The sequence below is a fragment of the Diabrotica virgifera genome, chromosome 6 (assembly GCF_917563875.1).
Source record: "Diabrotica virgifera virgifera chromosome 6, PGI_DIABVI_V3a".
NCBI lineage: Eukaryota > Metazoa > Arthropoda > Insecta > Coleoptera > Chrysomelidae > Diabrotica > Diabrotica virgifera.
Window position 1 is genome coordinate 168,467,210 of NC_065448.1, and position 26,227 is coordinate 168,493,436.

At 34.6% G+C, this 26,227-nt stretch overlaps 1 protein-coding gene across 1 annotated transcript in view; it reads left to right on the forward strand.

Annotated features, from left to right (window-relative positions):
• LOC114328361 (titin) overlaps positions 1–26,227 on the forward strand; it is a 609,684-nt gene that overhangs the window by 477,015 nt on the left and 106,442 nt on the right. Inside the window, exon 6 of the mRNA XM_028277195.2 lies at positions 6,617–6,916. Within this exon, the coding sequence (XP_028132996.1) occupies positions 6,617–6,916 (300 nt within the window). The remainder of the gene's footprint in view (positions 1–6,616; positions 6,917–26,227) is intronic.

Genomic DNA, 26,227 nt, shown 5'->3' on the forward strand with positions numbered 1-26,227 from the left:
AAACTTTTGTACCCCGCAATTATGCGGTATTGAATCATACGCCAGTAAATGAGAACAATAACAGGATTCATCCGAATTCTATCCTACTCTATGGATTTTAATAAAATTTTGGGAATAACCTCTACTTTTCTATTAATTCAAAGTCTTCCCTATGCCGATGTGCGCTTTTATCTTAGGGGTGGTTCCCACCCCTTCTCGGGGGTGGAAATTTTTTTGGTCAAAATAACCACTTAAGTGGCTAGAGAACCTAATTCTAAGCAAACACTGTTATAAAATTTTTTTTTGAAAACTTGATACTTTTTGAGTTATTCAGGGTTGAAAATTTGCCAATTTCCTTGAAAAATATCACCTTTTCGGACGGTTTTTAAAAAAACTAAATAAAACATTTTTGTAGCTTACGAAAAACCAAAGAGATTCATTGTTTCATAAATCTTCTAGCTATAATACAAAAAGAGATATGGTTATGGTAGGTGAAAAGAGATTTTTTTTGGTGCATGCTCAAATCGGTGTATTCAACTTAAACTAACAGAGAAATGGTCGATTATAAGGGTATATTGCTGCTAATATATTTTCCTTCTAGAATCCCTTTTATTATAGTGTTATTTCTGTGTTCAAAAAGTTGGACAAGTTTAAAATGAACAGTTTTTGAAAAAAATAATCTTCCTTTCTCTTTGTAACTCGAAAATGATAAAAGAGATACAGTAATGAAAGACAAAACAAAATTGTTATCTGAAAAATCCCTACAAATATGCTTAAATTCCAAATATGTTTAGTTGAATGCATCCAACATTCTTTAATAAATTTTTGTATATTAGTTGATGCACAAATATTCCCGTTAGAGTTTGTAACAACAAACTAATAATTAATTATTAAGCTTTTAGTTCTCAATAATTATTAATTAATCTTGTTAGGGAAGCTTTTAAATTACTCGAGCGATAACAGCAGACTGTTAAAACTTTTTAGAATGAGCGGTTTGTGGTGGTGTTTCACTGTTTAATTCGGGTCTACAGGTTTGATTAGTTTCTTTTTAACATATAATTACATTTATTTCTTGTTTTTTGTTTATGGCCATCTGTTTTTTATTTTTTGTTACTAAACAAAAAAAATTTGTATTAAAAGTATTAAACAAAAAGTCGGAATTTTTACTTATGCGAGGATTGTTGCATGTCGGAATTTTGGCCTGTCGGGATTCTGGCGTGTCGGGATTCTGGCGTGTCGGTGTTTTGGCCGTCGGGATTTTGGCTGTCGGGATTTTGGCTGTCGAGATTTTGGGCGGCACCGGTTTATAGAATATAATCTACAGTGCTTTTCAGATAAAACTATCCACCTTAAATAACTTTTGAACCACCGATTTTTAGGAAGAGCGCAAAAACACGTCAAATAATATTTGAAGGGAGAAATTATGCCATATTTAAGCTTGTTGGGAAAGGCACCCTCTCATCCCCCGTACCATCCATTAATTCTTTTTAAATTACATAATACCACCTTTTTTTATTTGATATTTGAATTCTCCTCGTTGTACTGATTTCAAAAGTTTGTAACACATGATGCTATATATAGTGATTAGTTTATGAGAAAAATAAATACAAAAGCAAACAAATTGGATTGAAAATATTGTATATTGTACAACAAAAGAGAAAAAAAGACATATTTCTCAAGAGCGCAGAAGTTTGTTAGCACGAGCCGAGGTACGAGGCGAGTGCCGCAAATCAAGCGAGGGAGAAATATGTCGTTTTCTCACGTGTTGTACACTGTACTTTTTCTATGGATGCGTTTTTGTCAAGAGTCCAATCTTCAAAATTAAATAATTTAGGTGCTATTATGTAGATTATATGCCAAAATTGAAATAAAATACATATTATATACATATGTAGGTATTTAATATTCTTAATATTTATATACACACACCGGCAAAATTAGCCGAACACCTTAAAAATGGGACATGTTTGATGTCTCGAATCTCCTAATCCTGTTGTCCGATTTGAGTGATTCTTTTAATAACTTATAGCCTTATTAGTTAAGAATATCGGTGTAATAATATTGTTGCTAGACAGATAAATGTCATTTTATACCGGGTGTTACAATCATACTGTGTTTGTTTCTTAAAGTTCGGAACACCCTGTGGAATATTCTAGCACATATAAAATATTAGAATTAAAACTCGATTGTAGACTTAGGCTTTCTTAACATTTTATTTTTTGATTCATTTGCTTATGTTGTAAAATAAAAAAGTTATGTGCTTTAACAACTAGCCATGCATTTTATCAATAAATCCTCATAGTAGGGGAGGAAAGTATGCTAAATTTGCAGTTACTCGAGCGTTATGGGGACCTATTTCATTGTGAAGAGTGGGTGCTAAAACCAAAAAAAGTGAAGTTAAGTTTTCCATAAAGTATGGGACTCTCCATTTTTTAATTTAATTTTCCATTTCCACCAATCGTTTTTTCCGATTAGGTATAGGGTATATCTATCCATAATTGGAAACAATGTTGCCAATAAAAGTTGCTTATTTTTACGTCAAGGATCCAAATCTACAATAAAAATTGGGGGCTCCTATTTAATATTTTAAAGTAACCCCCCACCCCACCTCCGTGGGAGGTCGTGTTTGGTAACATTCGGTGGATTTTTGAAAAATATTGAATAGGTGTATTTTGCAGTTTTACCATCTGATGTTCATTTCGCGAAATATGGCAGGGTTCGTATTTAAAATTTTTAATTTACCCCCTACCCCTCTCCGTGGGGTGTCACGAGCCCCCACGGAGGTGGGGTGGGGGATTTAATTTAAAATGTCAAATATGAGCCCCCAATTTTTATTTCAGATTTGGATTTTTTACGTAAAAATAAGAAACTTTTATTCGACACATTATTTCGAATTATGGATAGATAGCTATAATCGGAGAAAAATGATTGTTTCAAATGGAAAATTAAATTAAAAAATGAAAAGTCCCCCACTTTATGGAAAACCTTACTTAACTTAACCTTTTTTCTGATTTTAGCACATACCCTTCACAATCCAATAGGTCCCCATAATGCTCGAGTAACTTCAAATTTAGTATACTTTCCTCCCCTACTATGAGGATTTATTGATGAAAAACATGGATAGTTGTTAACGCACATAACTTTTTTATTATCTTACATAAGTAAATGAATCAAAAAGGAAAATGTTAAGAAAGCCTAAGTCTACAATCGAGTATTAATTTTAATATTTTACATATGCTAGAATATTCCACAGGGTGTTCCAAACTTTAAGAAAAAAACACAGTATGATTGGTACACCCGGTATAAAATGATATTTACCTGTCTAGCACCAATATTATTACAGCGATATTCTTAAATAATAAGGCTATAACATACTAAAAGAATCACTCAAATCGGACCAGTGGTTTTGGAAATTCAAGACATCAAACATGTCCCATTTTTAAGGTGTTCGGCTAATTTTGCCGGTGTGTGTACTTTTATTTATTTAAAATTATAGTTACCAGTTATATTTGAACAGTTTTGATAGGTAATTCCTCGAAGTTTTGATTTGACACATTTTATTTGACAAATATATTTGTGTTTGTATTGTTCATGTTACCATGGAAACAGCGATTCTACGTATGGAACCCGTGAGAAAAAATATTTCTCACTGCAATGGTCGACTTTTCTCACACCCTGAGAAATTGTTCGTTTTAAATGTATGTAAGTAGTGAGAGAAGTTGCATATTGTATAGCATCCATAGAAAAAATTATTTTTTAAACAATTTTATTACAAACATTTAGAATGAACATTTCACTACCAAAAATTTATACAATAATAATTTATTGTTCAAAATGTCTGCCATTTATTAGAATATACTACTGTATGGAGGTGAATGGTAGTCGTTTTGAACAATTTTATTGTAAACATTTTTGGTAGTGAAATGTTCATTCTAAATGTTTGTAATAAAATAGTTAAAAAAATAATTTTTTTTCAATCCAGTTTTCTTGCTTTTGTATTTATTTTTCTCATAAACTCTCACTATAAGCATCATGTGTTATACATTTTTGAAATCAGTACAAAGATAAGAATCCAAATAAAAAAATGGGGAAGTAATTAAAAAAAATTAAGGGATGGTACGCGGGGTTAGAGGGTGCCTTTCCCAGCAAGCTTGACAGCCTTTGAGATGTGGTTATACAGACGACTAGTAAAAATAAGCTGGGTGGACAGAGTTAGAAATGAGGATGTCCTTAGACGACTTAACCAAACAACACAACTGGTCAATGTAATAAAGAGACGGAAGCTGGAATACTTCGGTCACATTATGAGACACCCTGAAAAATATGATCTTTTGCATCTGATCATTCAGGGAAAGATCCAAGGAAAACGTCGTCCTGGTATAAGATGGTCATCGTGGCTGAAAAATCTAAGGCAATGGTATGGAAAATCGACTACATCATTATTTAGAGCTACTGTCAATAAAGTTACGATAGCGAATATGGTAGTCAACATGATAACCAACGATCGATAACGGTCATGGAACTAGAAGAAGAAGATAAGGTAATGCCAATAAAGAGCGATGAGATATGAGAAATCCTACAGGAAATATAAAATGGAGAAGCTTAAGGACCTGGAAATACCCCTATAGAATTGGTAAAAAAAGGACCAGAAATCCTTTCAGATAAATATTAACAATATCATTTATAGTGATAATATGCTCAATCCACAAACAAGCAATAATCAAGATAATTTAAACACATACCTTGTAACGACGAATTTCACCCTATAGGAATAATGTAAATAGAATTGACAAGATGTTGGCATGTCATGGAAGGGGATGATAACGTTACAAAATTTGAAGGACATGTCCACGGTTGCTCAGTACGGAAAATATATGGGGTGGGGCTTAGCGGGGTGTTACTGATATTCTCTTATTAGCTTAGAAATAGAAAAAATAGAAAATCAAATAGAAATAAAATATTGGGCGCCACTGGTTTCCATAATTGGGAACCAAACATATACAAAAATAGAAACATTAAAAAAAGATAGCTCAACACAAAAATTAACAAAAACATAGTCATTACAAAATACATATTATATTTTTAAACGAATGCAAATAAGCGTAACTTACCTTATGTCTTTACGTAGCCGATTATTGCTGTACTTAAGAAACAAGAGAAAGGGAAAAGGACAATAATAAAATAATATGCAATGAATCAGACAGTATTTATTGAAATAAAATAAAATTGAACAGAAACTGTGATCTCTTGCAGATTTACAAAAACAAGAGATCCTGTTTACCAAAAAAATAAAAAGTTTACAAAAAAATTACCTTGTACATAGTCCTGCATCTTCTCATGGTTGATTTTCAAACTCCAAGACACAGTTACATCTGCTATCCATAGTTTCTTTTATGAAACTTTCAGCAATTATTTTCATTAAAACAAATTGGCACTGCTCGAACAAAACATTGAAGAAACTTATTATTTCTTCAGTATATTAAACTGGATCAAAAAAGGCAAAAACTGCTTCAGGCTTTTACGGCAATGTTAGAAACTGCTAACAAAAAACTCTAAATAACTTCTGACTGCGTGCGAAGAGATTAGGTATACCGACTGGTATGAAATATCGCGTTTGCCTAAATGCGGCGGAAACGCGGTGGTCCACGACTTGATTAGACCATGATGGTCTAGTATTCAGACCGTTGAAGAACACTTAACTTCACTACTAACACAAAGACTTCTTTCTGCATTAAAATTGAACAAGAAGTTCACTAAAATATACTTAAACTCAATGGGAACCGCCTTTAGCGGCCCTCCGAGGCTCTAGGAACTTCAACTGACCTCTCTTGATTCCAAAACTTGAATCCTCAACGGCTCCAACTTGACTTCAATCAACGGCTCCAACTTGACTTCTCTCAATCTCCGCAGAAACAAAACGCCTCTTCCAAAACTATCCCATTTCCTACCAATATTTCTCAATCAACCAATTATAGACTCACGGCACTTCCTTAATTAAAATCTCGATCAATTAGAACTGCAAAATACGTTCTGGGTTAAACCCCCCTACGTACACCAAAAACAAAACATCCAATCATAAAAGTAATAAACAAAACGGATTTTAGTAGTTCGTACAACCTTTTTCCCATGAAAACCACTGATTCAGCTTAAACAACATCTGGACTTGTTGATCAAACTCAGAACCACTTTATCTCTTTTATCGGCTGTAAAATAAAGACAGACTCTCTGTCGCTAAAAATAATTACGGATTCCTTATCGAACAATTTATGGCCAAGATCCCTTTGTCCGTCCTAATTAATATAAACATTTTTACCGAAAAACGTTCTAATATTGTGAGAAACGAAAAACTAAATAACCTTTCAACAAAACATCGCGCAACTAACAAATTACGCAATACACATTACAATCTCTTAAGCGGATTTAGAATACAGGGTTGATCGGAAATACTAATGATTTTCGTACCGTACCGTACCTATGTACCGTACCGTACCTATGTCTGAAATTTTGAGAAAGTGATAGTAAAATTTTAGTATTAAAAACAATGATCCAGTTTACAGTGATCATGTTACAACAATTTAAAATAACTATTTTTTTATAATCTAAAAACCTTTCAACTTATTCTTTAATTTTGTTCCAGGTGATAATTACGTCAGTAACCACGGCGAAAGACAGCGTACCACCTCCATCACACCCGCCTGCAGCTTATAGGTACCAACAGTATCCCGGCTATTCCTATTCATACCCTCCTCATTCGTACCCCTATCCAACACCACCGCCTAACTCGCCTTATTCACATCACGACATGTGCTATTCGCCCAATCCTTATGTCCACCATAAGTACCCCATAAGAAGATACCTCACACAGTACTATCCACCTCCCAATCCGCCGGAGATCTATCAAGTGCCGCCTAGTGGTCCTTCATCACAAAACCAACAGGTACGTAAATAGTAAATAATATTTTTATAGTCGAGTCCACGTTTCTTTGCCCGGGCGTCATTAATACCTGGCGAGATAAAACACATACTTTTTATCTATACTAAATTTACATTCAAGATGCAGTAGAAATAAACAAACCAAGACACGTTAAATGCTACTAGGAGCACTCCTGAATCATAATTTACAATGTATAAACTTTTAAAATCATGATTTGGGATTTACAACTTATACACATTGTAAATTATGATTCGGAAGTGCTCCTAGAAGCATTTAACGTGTCTTGGTTTGTTTATTTCTACTGCATCTTGATTGTAAATTTAGTATAGCATCATTCTCTTCCACGCATAAAACTAAAGACAAACCAGTTACCGCCTGTTATTAAGTAAAAACACATGTTATTTTTAGGAACGCTCTAGACTCAGTACATCGAAAAGAGATAGGTACAAAAAAAAAGAAGCTTGGGGATGTTTTCAGATTTTAAGTATAATTTGTGACTTTTCTGGTTTGAGCAGTAGCTACTTTCTGTCACTTGCTGTTGCGTGGAGTAAAGGGTACCCCCCGTTAAGATAGGCAAAATGCCCTCACTCCCAGAATTCAATTTTTTTAATTTTTTTGCGTTCTAACGTTGTTCTAAGCAATTAAAAAATGAGATACCCCTCCCCCACAGCCAAAAAGGTAGATTTTTAGATTTAATTTTTTTTAGTTGGGTTGCAATTGATTTAAAAATTTCAAAAAATTCATTTATGTATCTAAGACTTTTACAAAACATGTCCATTTTTTATGGACCCGTATGTCGAGTGTACATAACCTCAAAATTTTTTTTAACTTTTTTAAAGCTTATAACTTTTTCTTGGAGGGGGCTGCAGGTCCAATTTTTTTTGCATTTCTTGTATTTTATCAAAAGCTATTTCTATGATTTTTAGATTTTTCCGTCACCTGCGCCATCTTGAAAAATCCGGAAAACTGTTTTTTTAGGTGGTTTTTGGGGATTTTCTCCATTTTATAGACTGCAACATAGATCAACTCAAGGTTTTGTTAATAGATTATGTATAATTTGAAATAAGGCTTCTACAAAACATATCTATTTTTTATAGACCCGTAGGTCAAGTGTACACATAATACCTTAAAATTCCTTTTTTATTTTTTTAAAACGTATTTTTGACTTCGATCGATACTTGTTTTATCGATATTTTTTTAAAACGTCCAATGAATTGTACATCTCTCTCGCGGACGGCCGCCTCAATACCTGCTTAGCGCTCATTTTAATTATTAAAATTAATTGTTAGTAATAAAATAATGACAAAAATGTCTTCAGGCTCTTGTAGGGGGCTTTAAACTTTGATTTGGTCACTTTCTGACTTTCCTAATAATATTTTTTAATCGAGTTTTAAGCCTTGAAAATGGCCATTTTCGTGTTTTTCAAATTTTAAATCGCGTGTAACTCGACAACAGTCAATTTTCGAGCAAGATGGCAAGATACCTTTTTTGATCAGGTTGATCTAGAGAATCTAAAACAGATTTGTCCGAAGTGAAAAAATTGATTTTTTGAATTCGTTTAAAAAATTGTTTAAACAATTTTCCGACCGCGGTACAGCGGCACCTTGTGAATTTGTTTAAAGGACCTGTTTTTGAGTAAGTTTGTGCAAAAAAACGAATCGGAATAATTTACGTAACGGGGACAAGCATACATCGTGGACTATTTGCATTATGAGCCAAATGTAGATGGTTTATAATTACGTATTTTTTATGGGAAATAAGCCACAATTTTACTAAAAAATGAATTTATTAACGTTTCGAAGCCCAAATCGGGTTTCGTTGTCAAAATACAAAATACTATTTTGTATTTTGTATTTTGACAACGAAACCCGATTTGGGCTTCGAAACGTTAATAAATTCATTTTTTAGTAAAATTGTGGCTTATTTCCCATAAAAAATACGTAATTATAAAAATGCCACAAGGAAATAGCTTCAGAACAACATTAAGAAATCGGTATGTAGATGGTTTGGAAAAGATTAAACGATAGATTTCTATGTCTTGTATATATCTTGTAGATGCGAGTTGCGCAAACGGCAACATATTACCATAGGCTGTTCTGTTGTTCGCATGTAGCTGCCATAATATAATATTTATGGCATGGAAGATATTCTACAAAAATCATCAAGCCAGCAGAATATCTTGCAAAACTCTTTGACAATACAGATGTTATACCTGTAATAGACGAAGACAGCGATGAAGACTTTAGAACTGTTAAGTGTAATACCAACGAATATAAGTCTCCGAATACTCTATGAATATACCTATACGGAGCTATATATTCTTTGGTAATATTTTCCTCATTCTTTTTATGGTGTTTTATGTGGCAGTAAACGTGAAGCAAAATGACATTATAGGCAGAGATACATATAGGTTATGTAGATGGTACACGCACATGCTTGAATAATTAGAATATGTATAATGTAAGGTAATATTAGGGTACCTACTACTAAATACAAACTAATGAACAAAGAACAAAATGTTTTGATTTACAAAACTACAAGAAGTATGATATATTAAAATGTACATTTTGTAATTTATAATTTAATAATTATTAACTATTCTAAATGGGAAATAAGCCACAATTTAACTAAAAAATGATTTTATTAACGTTTCGACGTCCACCACGGACGTCTTTGTCAAAATACAAAATATTAATAAATTAAACAAAAATGTTGCTTGGTAAAAAAATCTTATCTTAAAAATATCTAATAATTTAATTTAATCTGACTTATTTATATAGATCGCCCCAAACCCCTTTTTCAGTTCGTCACAGATTATCGAATTCTCTCTCTGGGTTTCCTCGAAAGCGGCACCGACAAACAGCGACCGTAGCACTGCGATGAATTACGTCAGATTACGGTGAAAAATTCAAGGTTCTTCACTGGGGCAATGGAATGTGCAAGCTCAGCAAGCGGTGGCTTCCAACGCATCCTTGGAAACCAACGCTATTATTTTGCATGGTACAGTTTTTTATGATGTCATTCATCGCAGTGTTACGATCGGAGGTTGTCGGCACCGCTTTCGAGGAAACCAGCGCTTTAACGCATTACAGATGGAAAATAAAATCATTTTTAGTTAAATCGTGGCTTATTTCCCATTTAGAATAGTTAATTACAAAAATGCCACAAAGAAATAGCTTTAGAAGAACATTTGCGATTTAATTGCCAAGACAACTTAAAAAAAAATAAAATCGAAAAATTTACGTTTTTGTCTGTGGGGGAGGGGTAATAGGGGAAGTGGGCTAAAATTGCGGTGAGTAGTAATTTTTTAATCACATAGAACGTAAAAAAATAAAAAAAAATATTCAGGCTGTATCGACCTCAAAAAATATGATTAAACCCGCAAGAACCCTTACAAAACTTTAACTAAATAAAAAATAAAAGAATTGACGTTTTCGTGGGGGCAAGGAGAGGAAGTGGTGGGCTAAAAATGCGATGAGTCTTATTTTTTAATCACATATAACGTAAAAAAATGAAAAAAAAAATATTAAGGTCTATGGATATAAATAATATCGATCTCAAAAAATATCATTAAGCCCGCAAAAACCCTTATATAACTTAAAAAAACATGGTTTTTGCGGGTTTAACAGTGTTTCGCCCAATTTTTGATAGTCCTAAAATACTCAGTTATTTCAAATTATGCATAATCTATTAACAAAATTTTGAGTTGATCTATATTGCAGTCTATAAAATGGAGAAAATCCCCAAAAAACCCCTAAATAAATAGTTTTCCGGATTTTTCAAGATGGCGCAGGTGACGGAAAAATCTAAAAAAAATCATGGAGATAGCTTTTGATAAAATACACAAAATGCAAAAAAAATTGGACCTGCAGCCAACAAAACAAATTGTTGGTTGGACCAACAAAATCAAAACAAATAAGTATTAGCTTGAAAACAAAACATTTATTTATTCTGCCATAAGATACAATAATATCAGTTTCCATAAAATACAAAAATTATTAATACAAGAAAAATAGATTAGGTTGGTTAGTGAGATGGATGTGCTTTCATTTTATTTACTAGTATGCCTATTCGTGGCTGAGTTTTAGTAAGCTCACAGCACAAGTCACTAGCAACATCAAGTTTATTCCGATACTTTGTTTTAATTGCCACAAGTGTTGAAAATCGCACAAATAGTTACTTGAAAAAGGCAAATATAAATAAAGAGCTTCCCGTGATACACTAAAATACACTTTGAAATATTTTAACCAAAATGAAGGTTTGTCCATTATAACAAAGTATTTGGCAGAGGAATCATTCAAAAAATCATTTGGATTTATTTGCAAAGCATCTTTTTGAAGTGATTCAGGCAGGGAGTCTATGGATTGGATCAGTTGACATGGAATGGATTCTGTAAATAAAATTGTCACAAGTGTTTGGGAAGTATTTCGGAACTCTTCAATTAGGCTCTCCAAATGGTTTGATATTTGGATTTTTAAACTCGGTCCTTCATAAATCCTTGAAGCGTGTTTCTTCTGAGATTGGCTCTACTTTAGAGAAATTTGAATAATTTCAGGGGTTTGCTGATATTTTACGCCTCCAAAGTTGAGTAATTAAGCCTCCATCACAATGAGTAACTACTATATTTGAGTTTCCACCCTGCAGTTTTAGGTGAAGGCTGTTCAACGAGTCAAATATGTCTGACAAATAGGCCAATATTACTTGGGTACAATGTTTTTTGAAGGCCATGTTTAGCTCATTTTGCTTTTGATGTTCCAAGGTGATTACTTCATCTTAAAGGTCAAATAATCTTGCCAACATGTTTCCTTTTAATAGCCATCGTACTTCTGTATGAAGTAACAGTGTTTTGTGATCACTTTCTAAATTTTCACAAAGAGTTTTAACAGTCGAGTATTCAACGCAGTTTTTTATGTACTTCACTACTTTAATACACAACTTTAAGACAGCCATAAGTTCATTTGGAAGGGTTTTTGCTGACAAGGCTTGTCGATGTATAAAACAATGTATCCCAATCACATCAGCATTTTTCTCTATTACTAATTACAAATAGCCTGAACGAAAACGAAGCATTGAAGTTGCACCATCTGTACATAAACTGATCAGTGTTTGCCAAGATAGTTCATGTTTGTCAAAAAACTCTCACACTGCTTTCATAACATTAATAGCTTTTGTCGTGATCTCCAGTCTCCAACTCTGTAGAAAAGAGTAGCTCGTCCTTCAACATTGTGTTATGAAGATGATAATATGATAATTATATGTTAGTACTCTCGTCTAGCTGAATAGCAAAAAATGGCGATTATTTGACTGCATCAACTACCTGGTTTTGTATGTCTTCGGTCATATATCATCAATGCGGCGTTTCACAGTATTGTCAAAAAGAGGTATTTGAGATAACTTTTGCTTACTCTGCGTTACCAGATACAGTTTAACAAGCGGTTAATTTTGAATTTTAGAAAAATAACTAAATTTAATTTAATGTTCAACTTGTCTCGCGCCCCCCTGATATGTCCTCACGCCCCCCCAGTTTGGGAACCCCTGCTTTAAATGATGACGCACGGGTAAATAGCCCTGGACTCAAGTGTATACAAAGTTGTTTCTGTAACAATTAAACTCTAATATTTCTCTAACATTAGTTTTCAATTTCTACTCATACATTCAAGTCATACACAACCCTTTTTAAAAACAAGTCGAAAAGCCAGTCCTATCTGGTCAACGTTTTAAACCAAAGAAACAATGAAACAGGAGGGGTAACGACGATTTGACACTGCAGGGCGTGCAGTCTCTAGATGCGCCCCAACGGTAGAACTCTAGAAAAATATTCTTTCTATATTTTACGATGAAACATCGAGAAAAAATGAAAAGGTTACCGCTAATATGAGAATCAACACCATACAACACTTGCTGCCACCTGTCGCCAAAAGGCGTTTTCGTGCATGAGTCAAGTGTCACTGTCGCCAAAAAGCGTTTTGTATTATTTCAGTGAGGTGCCACTGTCGCCCTCTGGCGTTCACAAATTATGGAAATAAATAGGTTTTTTGCCAGTCAGCTCTACGCATAATTACTTCTTGTTTTGCAGGCACCTAGGTAAAGATTCAATTCATACAGTTTTGGCTCTGGTTTTTATCTGAAGTTTTTTAAGCCCTGATATAAAAGTAATATACACTCTTCAAATTTCGTATTGGCTCCCTACTCATGTTACAGAATATATTATGTGGCACCAATAGAGAGTAATTAATAAATAGGTGGCAGCGAATGTGTTAAAGGACGCCTTGGTCACTTAACATATTAAACCAAGGCATTTCGAACAAAAAATACTAGTATGTACATTCTTTCACGAATTGAGATGAAATTTGGCATACGCATAGCTAACATGTCAAAGAAAAAAAGTGATATTGTGCCGATGTGTGCTTTTGCCCTGGGGGTGACTTTCACCCTCTTTTGGGGGTGAAAAGATATATGTCAAAAATAAGCCCGGAAATAGATAAACTGACTAGTTTTAAGTAACTTTTGTTCTATAGAGTTTTTTCGCCAAGCCAACACTTTTCGAGTTATTTGCGAGTGAATATGTTCATTTTTCAACAAAACAACCATGTTTTTAGACGGTTTTTCGCAAATAACTCAAAAATTAAGTATTTTGTCGAAAAAAACGTTCTTAGGAAAAATATAGCCTGTGAAAAAATAAAAAAAAAATGGTGTACACTTGAGGTCTCTGGACCTCGTAGAACCAGAGTTATAGCCAATGAAAAGGTTCACGTTCATATTCGCCAAATTTCAAATAGGCTATTTCAACGTGAAATATCCAAAAAATAAAGCACTTTTTGGGGAAAACCTATTATAACTTTTTTAAAGTGTTTAAAAAAAGCTTTATTTCTGTTTTTATAAAAAGTTTCTAGCATCAAATTTAAGCAAGTTACGCTCAAAATAAAGTTGCTCCCTTTTGTTTTGGCAAAAAAAATCGGGAAGATCACCCCCTAATTGGCAACCTAAATGAAATTAATCGTTACCGCTTCACAAATTATTTAATTTAAGTTGTGTTTATATGATATGTAAGTTTCATTGACTCAAAGTGCTTATTTTTGAAAAAATTTGGTTTTAAAATAAAAATTTTAATTTTGAAAATATGCTTTTTTTCAAAATAACTTAAAAATTGTTAGGGATACCAAAAATCTCAAAAAACAAAAAAGTCAGTATTACTTTCCTGAATATCTTGTATTTTTTGTTTTGCTGTAAGACAAAAATTTATTAAGATTTGGCGTTTCTAAATTTGCATACACTCGTGATCAGTGACTCGTTCAAGCCCTTTTAACTACAGCTCTTGCAAAAATAAGGACTTTGAACCGATGAAACTTATAGATCGTATAAACAATACATACACGAGTAAAGAAACTTGTGAAGTGGTAACGATTAAGTTCATCTGAGATACTAATTAGGAGGTGATTTTCCCGATTGTTTACCAAAAAAAAAGGGACTAACTTTATTTTGAGCGTAACTTGTTTACTTTTGATGCTAAAAATCTTTTTTTATAAAATAAAAATGAAACCTTTTTTAAATACTTTAAATACTTATTTTTTGGTTATTTCACGTTAAAGTATTCCATTTGGAATTGAACGAATATGAATCTATTTTTTATTAGCTATAACTCTGCTTTTACCAGGTATAGAGACCTAAAATATACACATTTTTTTTCAATTTTTTGCGGGCTATATTTTTGCTAAGAATGTTTTTTCGACAAAATACTTAGTTTTTGAGTTATTTGCGAAAAACCGTCTAAAAGCGCGATTATTTTGTTGAAAAATGAACATATTCACTCGCAAATAACTTATAAAACTCTACAAAACAAAACTTAAAATTAGTCAATTTATTCATTGCCGGACTTACTTTGGACGTATATTTTTTCACCCTCCAGAAGGGGTGAAAGCCACCCCCATGGCAATAGCACACATCGGCACAATATCACTTTTTTTCTTTGACTTGTTAGCTATCTTCTTCTTCTTATGGTGCCTATCCGTTACGGATGTTGGACATTAACATGGCTATTCTAACTTTGTTGACTGCTGCCCTGAAAAGTCCGGTAGTGGTTAAGTTAAACCATTTTCGCAGGTTATGCAGCCAGGATATTCTTCTTCGTCCTGGACCTCTTTTCCCATGCACTTTACCTTGAAGTATGGTCCGAAGTAGGTCATATCGTTGTTCATTGCGCATTACATGGCCCAGGTATTCCAGTTTGCGACGTTTTATGGTTACGACTAGTTCGCGCTCTTTACCCATTCTATGTAGAACTTCTTCGTTGGTAACTCTGTCTATCCAGGAAATCCTCAAAATGCGTCTATAGCACCACATCTCAAATGCTTCGAGTCTCTTCAGTGATGCTTCAGTTAAGGTCCATGACTCCACGCCATATTGTTAGCTATGTGTATGCCTATTTCATGTCATTCCAAGCGGTTCTTTAAAATTTAGAGGTTTTGCAATATTTTACCGTTAAAGAACGTACTATACCGGAATAAATTGATTTTTAAAATTTAAAAATTTATTTAATACAGCACCTATTGACTTGCAACTTTTTTCATTGTGTTCAGAATGCCGTCAGGAAAAAAGTTTGCAATAGAAAAATGGGTGGAAATGCATAATTGCATTTTAAAGTGTATACAATGCATCCAAGAGTGCATAAACATGTCAAAACCAGTATATTAAGGGTCAGATTTTATTATTTGAGGGGTTTTTGGGGTCACTGATCACGAATACTCTATTAAAACCGACCCACGGAGCACCTGGTGCCCAGTGTCACTGCTAAGGCACGTCATCATCAACAGAATACTTGGGGAGTTTTTGGGGTTATTGGACACGAATATACCATCAGAACCGAGACCTAGTGCTAACGGTGACTGTTAAGGCACGACATCTTCTGGAGTTTCGAAGGTTTTTGGACACCAGGTGTACCGAAGGTCGGTTCTGATGGGGTATTCTTGTTCGGCGATCCCAAAATCTCCCAAGTAATCTGTTTATATCAATTTTGTGCCGAAAGCCTTGAACCTCCAGATGCCGTGCCTTTGCAGTGATTCTGGGCGCCAGGTGCTCTGGAGGGTCGGTTCTGATAGCGTATTCGTGTTCAGTGACCCCCAAGAACCCCTCAAATAATAAAATCTGACCCTTAATATACTTATTTTGACATATTTATGCACTTTGGGTGCATATTTATGCACTTTGGGTGCATTTTATGCACTTAATAGACCTGGATCACGCGTACCAAAAAAAGTTGCTTAATAGCATGCTGAAAATTTGTTAATAGCTTGACGGTATCTAGTCGGACAAACTTTGATGTATGGGAACTGGAACAGGGAAGTTTTAATTGTGGAACATGTTAAAAAATTTGGAACGTCAGACTATGAAAACGTCCCATGTATTTTGTCGGACAGAACTTCCAATTGATTTATTACCATTTCATTAAACTCTCATGCAAAAATCAGACTGGTGTTTATCACCAACTGGGCATTTTAATGAGTGGAACACGAAGAACATGTCAAATGACAGGAATCATGTTGGTTAGTAATATCAGTCTGATTTTTGCATGAGAGTTTAATAAAAGGGTAACAAATCAATTGGATGTTCTGTCCGACAAAATACATGGGACGTTTTCGTAATCTGACGTTCCAAATTTTTAAACTGTTCCACAATTAACACTTCCCCTGTTCCAGTGTTTCCGTACATCAAAGTTTGTCCGACTACACACCGTTAAGCTATTAACAAATTTTCAGCTTGCTATTCTCTCTCTTTCTCTCGTTCCATCCCTTCTTGTGGAGTATTGGGCGCTTATGCGTTTCTTGGCCCAAAGTGTAAGATTGCTGTCTGGCCGGGACAGCGCAAATTGCAGCTTGCTATTAATCAACTTTTTTTTGGTACGTGGGATCCAGGTCTATGTGAATGCAATTATGTATTTCCACTCATTCTTCTATTGTAGACATTTTTCCTGACGACACCAGGAACACTTTGAACACAATGCAAAATTTAAAAATCGGTTTATTTTTTCCTAAATGCCCTGGTCTATGTGGCCTCATCGGCCACCAAAACAATCAATGAAATGAAATGAGGGAATCTGGGTGTCTATATATTATTTATACTTAAAACGAAATGTTAATATGTATAAACATTTTAATAGATAACTGGAGACAGAAAGTTTGCGGTATGTGTTTGTGTTTATAATACCAAACTGCTTATACGACAAAATTAATACATCATTTTTAAGTAGACTAAGGGCCGGTTGTTCGAACGCTAATCAACAATGATCATTATCAAATATTTAATTACTGTCACCAACTGTCAATGTCAACTTTGTTTGGGTTGCTGAAAACATAATATGAAATTACTTAATCAATTATGTTAATAATTGTTATGTTAATTGATTAACTAATCTCATAATTTTAATCAATTATGTTTTCAGCAACCCAATAAAAGTTGACTTTGACAGCTTTGGTGACAGTAATTAAATATTTGATAGTGATCATTGTTGATTAGCGTTCGAACAACCGGCCCTTAATATATGACATAAAATATTGAGAAAACTTGAAACTAGGGCTTAATTCGACCAAATACAAACAGTTTACGGGATGGCATAGAAATATCATGGATACAGCAGAATTAAAATTTTAAGGCAGTTATGAAACAAAAAATGTAAACGTTAAGGTAAGTATCCATACGTGGGTGCTCCGTGCTCGGTGTAGCAGCTCCACATAGTGGATACGTTGGTGCTCGCCGCTCGGTGCTCACCCTCTTCGATTCAACCGGTTTGCGGTTTATATGTATTGAAGCGCGTGCCGTATCCATTTGAGCAGCTACACTGAGCACGGAACACCCACGTATGGATACGTACCTTTATCGACTAACCACTCACAAATGACCGGATTCAGTCCATATTTTAAGGATGAATTTCAGGGTAAAGCAATGGCAATAACTAAAAATAAATACTAGCGTTAGCTACACACATAATCAACATGAGTGCAGAATTTGGTTAACTTAGATAAAGAAATTACAGTGGAAAAAATGAAGAGTTGACATAATGTCTTGTTTCTGCTTCCCTGAAAAGTTTGCTATTTTAGGGTTGTGGCACTAATGAAGTCGGGGTGAAGAGGAACAAATCACGGGATCTTAATCCGATTGACAATCTGTTGCTGGTGGAAAAGTTAGACTTTCTAAAATAAATTACACAAAAAAAAACAAATATTGAGGTTGTAATCCAGATACATATACATTAAATTTATACATATAGTCTCGAGACCATCAAATAATGCCAGAAACTACAAAAAAAAACGTTAATTCTAGACAAAGTGCCTTCAACAAGCTCAAATAATTTAAGTTAATCTTTTTTCGTCCATAACTAATAAAATATAAAATAAATGTCAATTGTTTGTGTCGCATTAATTCGCACATTACTGTATGTGTTATGTTATTAGGTCTGGATCCCGCGTATGAAAAAAAAGTTGATTAATAGCAAGCTGAAAATTTGTCAATAGCTTAAGGGTGTCTAGTCGGATAAACTTTGATATATTGGAACACTGGAACAGGGGCAGTTTTAATTGTGGAACAGGTTAAAAATTTGGAACGGTCAGACCACGAAAACGGCACATTTATTTTGTCTGACAGAATAGACTTAAACTCTCCGAACAGAGATTAAACTCTCATGCAAAAATCAGACTGCTATTTATCACCTGTCATAATTCCTGTCATTTGACATATTCTACATGTTCCACTCATTAAAACGCCCATTTGGTGATAAATAGCAGTCTGATTTTTGCATGAGAGTTTAATCTCTGTTAGGAGAGTTACAGGAAATTCTTCCTAGTGGAAGTTTAAGTCTGTTCTGTCGGACAAAATACATGTGCCGTTTTCGTGGTCTGGCCGTTCCAAATTTTTAACCTGTTCCACAATTAAAACTTCCCCTGTACCAGTGTTCCCATATATCAAAGTTTGTCCGACTAGACACCCTTAAGCTATCAACAAATTTTCAGCTTGCTATTAATCAACTTTTTTTTCATACGCGGGATCCAGACCTATATATAACAGAACGATACTACATATTATTCTAATAATTATGTTATATAAATTAGTTTAAGGAATTATCCACATCTGTCTGATCACCGTATCTGCGTGGACATATAAATTATGATCTGAAAATAATTAAAACAAAGACACATTTCTTATAATTCCACTTTAATAATAAATTTTTAGTATCTAAATCACTCGGGCCACGTGGAAATCTGATTTCCGGGAATATTACACAACAATCCACAATATTTCATTAATAAACACGACGAGAAAGACGAAAATAACATTCGTTATTTCATTACTTAAAATAGGTACATATTTACAATCGTTAGTCTAGTTTGGTGACAGTCGATATGTTGACACTTATTTGTGTTTGAATTATAATTATTTCGTTTAAAAATTACGTGAAACTAAGTGCGGTAAGTCATTAAAACTTTCAATTGTTATCGGTTTAATTAATGCATTATTAGTAACTACGTATATTATTGGTTAAAAAGTAAGAATATCTCTAGACGGTGGACTTAATATAGCGCCGTTTTGGCTCTTTTTTTTCGTCGACATAACATATTATCTGAATTTCCTTTTATACCATTCTACCAGGTGGTGAATTGGAAAATTGGCCATAGGAAACTCAATGTAAAATTCTAAACTGTTGAATTCCTGCTTCCCTAATTATTTTACATCAAAAGACGTTAGAAACTATTCGTAGAGGATTGAAATTTGCATTGAAAACAACTGTTAAAATTGCTCTACGAATTAAACATATTCCGAAATTTTGTAAAAATGTAATTCGTTTTTCAGCCTAAAATAAGGCCACACACAGTGCAATAATGTGTCACAATGAAGTTATTATTTTCACATTTTTGAACTGTCAATATTTTTATTTTATCCTTTATTGGAGAAGAGACTAAGTTTTCAGTAGTAATAACCCAAGGACATTGATAATTGTTCGAAAAAATTTTATAACAGATTTCGAAAGCTTGTTGCTTGGAAACAGACCGACGCCGTAGGCGGAGGTCTGTTGCCTGTAAGCAACAAGCTTGAGAAAGTTGTTAAAAAATTTTTGAGCATTTATCAATGTTCGAGAGTTATTCGGATAGAAAATTTTTTGCTGGTTATGAAAAAAAAATACAGAGCGGAAACAATTTATTTAAATGTGCAATTAACAATTCTTCCACCGTCCGATTTCCATCTAATTCATATTTTCTATCATTGCAAAAGTCCATAAACGCTTTCCATACAAATTTTTTACTGTAAACAGTATTCTTTGGTATATTTGATTCGATAATTTCATTAATATTCTCATCAGTATTACAACCAAATCGTGACATTTTGAAATATTGAATATTTGAAATGTCAAAATCGAAATGAAACGAAATGTAGGTATCCATAGCTACATGATTGAGTGAAAACAGCCCATGGGATCTGTTTTCAGTATAATGTTGGTTTTATTGGTTGTATTCAATCAGATGACCACAAATTAATTGATTTCATTGGATTTCTAATTGAGCAAAAAATTTTCAATCTAATAGCACATAAAACAAAATCAAAAATGTTACTCTACATTCTACCAGATTGAAAACAATGGGAACCTTCTCTGGTTACACCTCCGAGGCTTCTACAATTTGCAAGCCATAACGGATGCTTAGACTAAAGAAGATGAGGGAATTTTACAATTTATAATTCACGTCCCATCTGCTCAGCGTGGTAAAGTTCCAACGAGAATGGTTCCCTTCGTACTCCAATCAGAGTAAACATCTAAATCAAAAATGAATAACCATTTTCAATTTCGTTGCAACACGAAACTACAGCCGCATCATATTCTAGTTCAATCAAAAAGTAGAAAGTGCCTCAAGCACCTCTACCGGTTTCGAAACTTATTAGTCTCTCATCAGGAGGCACATAAGCTGCTCTCTCTGACCCAACCAGGACAAACACCGGGGTGCAGTTACGAATTGCAACGGACGAAATGGCATGGATGCCCTAGCGGCAACTGCTAACAAAAGACTAAGTTTTCAATTTAATAGCACATAAAACAACATCAAAAATGTTATTCTACATCCTACCAGATTGAAAACAATGGGAACCTTCTCTGGTTGCACCTCCGAGGCTTCTAAAATTTGCAAACCATAACGGATGCTGAGACTAAAGAAGATGAGGGAATTTTACAATTTATAATTCACGTCCCATCTGCTAAGCGCGGTAGGTGCTTGCTGCACTCTCTGATTGAACTAGAATATGATGCGGCTGTAGTTTCCTGTTGCAACGAAATTGAAAATGGTTATTCATTTTTGATTTATAGGGTGGCCGGAAAGTTCCTTTACACTAATAATAACAATGTTTCAACACCGGGCCAATGTTTATTTGCCTTCTGGCGCATGCGCATCGTCAAGGGCACCTCTCTGGTCACACAGACAGACAACAATAGTTGCGATTGAAACATGATGGCGGCCACAAGCGAGTATAAAATTGAACCATGTCAATTACTGTTTCAACGCTTTCCGAGGGCAAGTGACAAACATAATGTTCTGTTCACCGATGAGTGTGCGATTTCTTGAAGTCGAAATGTTTATTTCTGAGCAAAGGACAACCCTCATTTCTTTGACGAAGTGAAAACACCCGCCTCATGGTATGATATGGGCTGGAATTACTTCAGCTTACCTCATTTGGCCATATTTTTTTGAAGGCTCTATAACTTACCACTCTTATCTGTAGATAATCAATGAGTGGTTATTACTACAATAATTGACAGCTCAGGGCACTGCTAACACTGTTTATTTAAAAAAAATGCCGCCTCACTTTATTTTGCTCTCGATGTTCGCAAACGCCTCAATGAAATCTTCCTGAAACGATGGATTGGGCGAGGTTCTCCAATTCTTTGGCCTCCAAAATCTCCAGATTTGACAACGCCGAACAATACACTGTGGGATATCATCAAAGAGGAGGTTAGACAACGCAGATATGTTTCGAATGACGACTTGCTAAACGGAGTTCGCCAAGCTTTTACGTCAGTAACCCCAACCCCGGACATGCAGAGACGGATGAGCATACTAACATGGCGTCGTACCAAGTTATGTTGTGACAATAATGGAGGTATGCACACCGATGTTTGAGATAAGTAAATAATTGATAAATATTGTACAAACGAATCTTAGAAACGTTTCTTAGAATCATTCATCAAAGAACATATAGAAAAATTGAGGAAAGAATCTCAAGTACTCAATTCGGTTTTCGCTGTGGCCTTGGAACGCGTGATGCACTATTCGCAACCCAAGTTTTAATTCAAAGATGCAGAGATGTAAATCATGACGTTTTCATGTGCGCGATTGATTTTGAAAAGGCCTTTGATAAAGTTCGCCATGAAAAAATGCTACATATTCTCAAAACTACCGGTCTGGACGGTAGGGACATTAGAATAATCGCAAATTTGTATTGGGGCCAGGCTGCATGTATTAGGGTTGCGAATCAGTGCTCTGAAGAAGTAAAAATCAAGCGCGGAGTTCGACAAGGCTGTATATTGTCACCAATGTTGTTTAATCTTTACGCTGAAACAATCTTAAATGAAGTCTTGGAAAACGCAAAAGAGGGAATACTCATTAATGGTATGCTTATGAACAATATCAGATACGCAGATGACACCTTGTTGCTGACTGGATCAATTGAACATCTTCAAGCGTTATTGAATCGAATGGTGGCATTCTGCGCGATATATGGACTCAAACTCAACGCAAGAAAAACAAAGTTTATGGTTATTAGTAAACAGGCAGCCGTAAATAATAATAACTATAACGTAACAATCGGTAATGACTCAATTGAACGAGTAAGTAATCTTGTGTATCTGGGTACTCATATTAATGAAAGCTGGAACCCTAGTACAGAAATAAAAAGTAGAATTGCCAAAGCAAGAACAAGTTTTATGAAATTTAAGAAAATCCTGTGCAGTCATGATCTAAATTTGGAACTTCGCAGAAGAATGGTCCGATGTTATATATTCCCAGTACTACTTTACGGGGTTGAAGCATGGACACTGACAGAATCGCTTTTAAAAAACCTAGAAGCATTTGAAATGTGGGTCTACCGCCGTATTCTGAAGATCAGTTGGGTAGAAAGAGCCACAAACGAAAGGGTTTTGCAACGTTTGAATAAAAGTTGCGAAGTAGTGAACACGGTTAAAAGGCGCAAATTGGAATACTTTGGTCATATAATGCGTCACCCAGAAAAATATGACATACTTCACCTTGTCATGCAAGGTAAAATAATGGGAAAAAGAAGTGTGGGCCACCGTACAACTTCTTGGCTTAAAAACCTACGCCAATGGTTTGGGAAAACTAGCACTGAACTATTTCGTGCGGCTGTAAATAAGACAATGATTGTTAATATGCTGCGCAACATGAGAGCCAACGATCGACAAGCGGTCTCGGCACCTTAAGAAGAAGAAGTACAAACGAAATTCTGTTATTATTTTTTTCCTCTGTAGTACAACAAAATAGTTCATTATTGTAAAGGGACTTTCCGGCCACCCTATATACATGTTTACTCTGATTGGAGAACGTTGGAACTTTACCGCGCTGAGCAGATGGGACGTGAATTATAAATTGTAAAATTTCCTCATCTTCTTTAGTCTCAGCATCCGTTATGGCTTGCAAATTTTAGAAGCCTCGGAGGTGTAACCAGAGAAGGTTCCTATTATTTTCAATCTGGTGGGATGTAGAGTCATATTTTTGGTGTTATTTTATGTGATGTGCTATTAGATTGAAGACTTAGTCTTTAGCAAGAAATTATCTGTAATAAAGACCCTAGATTAGTACTGAGAATAGTATCTCTGAGATTTTACATGTTTTTGATACTACAATATGGACTGGAAAGCTGGACTTTGAAGCAAGTACACATAAATAAGTTACGCTTGTTTCACACACTAAGAATTTTGAACGTGCGACGGTTGAAATGTACATAATGGCTCGAGCAATAATATGACATCTTTCTCCCGTCACAGAACGTTTCAAGCGGTGAAGGGAGAAATATTCCATATATGATTGCTCGAGCCACTATGTGCATTTCAAACATCGCACGTTCAAAATGCTTAGTGTGTGAAACAAGCGTTACAGTAATTTGAAACGTGGTGTTACAGAAGGATGCTTAGTTAAGAATGGGCACAACATAAGAATACGAACACGGAAGTATTGCGAGAAATGGGCGAAGAATACAAAATAATAAACATAATAAAAATAAGAGGGCTACAATATCTGGAACACGTAATGACGGGACAGCGATATGAAATGCTAAGACGGGTTTCATTGCAGTTCAATAGAACTCTTTAGAGTAGCAGTAGATAGAGTATACAGGGTGTCCAGAAACTCTACCGACAAACGAAGACAGAAGATTCTTCAAGTAATTCTAAGATAATTTAACCCTATTCACTTAGTCCGAAAATGCTTCCTAAGGGAGCTAGAGCTCTTTGAAGATGGCGTCTTGTAATGAGTTTTTCTTAAATACCTCCAGAACGCTTCCATTTAGAAAAACAAAAATTGGTACGCGTATTTATCTTCCAGAGATAAATCTATTCCATCCTTTGCGAATTTTTAGTACCGATCATAGGCGTCCGTTTTGGGCAGGGCAACGGTTATTTTATCGCATAACTTTTTTGTCTTTAATTTTTAAACATTTTTGACACTGCATTATTAAATTGTGAGGTATTCTAGTGCTAAAAGGTACTCTTGTTTTAAGTCGGTAGGACACACCGTTTTCTAGAAAAATCGATTTGAAAATTTTTCGTTCTTTAAATTTCAAAAAAAAATTTCCAAAAAAACCTTTTTAGAAAGACGAAAACTGGTACATTTATTTATATTCCAGAGATAAATCGATTTCATTAATTGCGAATTTCTAGTACCGGTCATAGGCGTCCGTTTTGGGTAGGTCAACAGTTATTTTATAGCGTAACTTTTTTGTCCTTAAGCATTTTTGACACTAGATTATTAAATTATGAGGTATTCGAGTACTAAAAGTTACTCTTGCTTTAAGTTAGTAAAATACATCGTTTTTTTTTGAAATTTTTTTTCCATTTTTTTCAAATTCCCAAAACGAAAAACTTTCAAATCCATTTTTCTAGAAAACGGTGTGTCCTCCCGACTTAAAGCAAGAGTACCTTTTAGTACTAGAATACCTCACAATTTAATAATCCAGTGACAAAAATGCTTAAAAGTTAAAGACAAAAAAGTTATGCGATAAAATAACCGTTGCCCTACCCAAAACGGACGCCTATGACCGGTACTAGAGATTCACAATAGATGGAATAGATTCATTTCTGGAAAGTAAATAAGCATACCAATTTTTGTTTTTCTAAATAGAAGCGTTCTGGAGTTATTTAAGAAAAACCAATTTCATGACGCCATCTTCAAAGAGCTCTAGCTCCCTTAGGAAGCATTTTCGGACTAGGTGAATTGGGTTAAATTATCTTAAAATTATTTAAAAAATCTCCTGTCTTCGTTTGTCGGTAGAGTTTCTGGACACCCTGTATAGATAGTGATGATGATATCCAACCTCTGATTGAGAGACAGCACTTAAAAAGAAGAAGAATTTGTTACCTAGTCCTTGATGTTCTCCACCTTGCATCCCAGTCGTATCTGTACTTCTAGTTATATCCCGTCGACCGGTGATTTTTCTAATGGTTTTCATCTCTGCTGTTTCTAGCAGTCCTTTTGTTCTCTCTGTCTGTTTCTAGCAATCCTTTTGTTCTCTCTGTCTGGTCAAGTTTCTGCGGCTTATGTCATTATTGGTCTGATGACGGTTTTGTAAATTCTGCGCTTCATGTATTTTCCGCTTTTTTATTTCTCCATATTGTTTCATTCAGGCAACCTCTTTGCTTTTTTCACTTGATCTTCCAATTTTGTTTCAAGCTTTCCGTAGTTAGATAGTGTGATTCCTAGATATTTAAACTCCATCACTTGTTTTATTATCTGACTCGGCTGCTCTAATTTACATCTAAGTAGATTTTACTGTTATAATCATGCATTTTTTTTTCTGACAAATTAATATGTTATATTTCTGGCGGCTGTATTAAATTGGTGCAGCCTACGCTGCAAATCACCGATATTCAACCTTTTTCTTTCCTGGGCCACATAGTAGCTATTGCCACAGCTTGCGGACCGCAATCAAGATGAAGTAATATACAGGGTGTTTCATTGGGAAACGGAAATACTTGAATGGTGAATAGAGGTAAATGAGGCGGTTCTAGACATACTTTTATTGCTGTACCGACTTTATACCCGAGATACAGGGTGT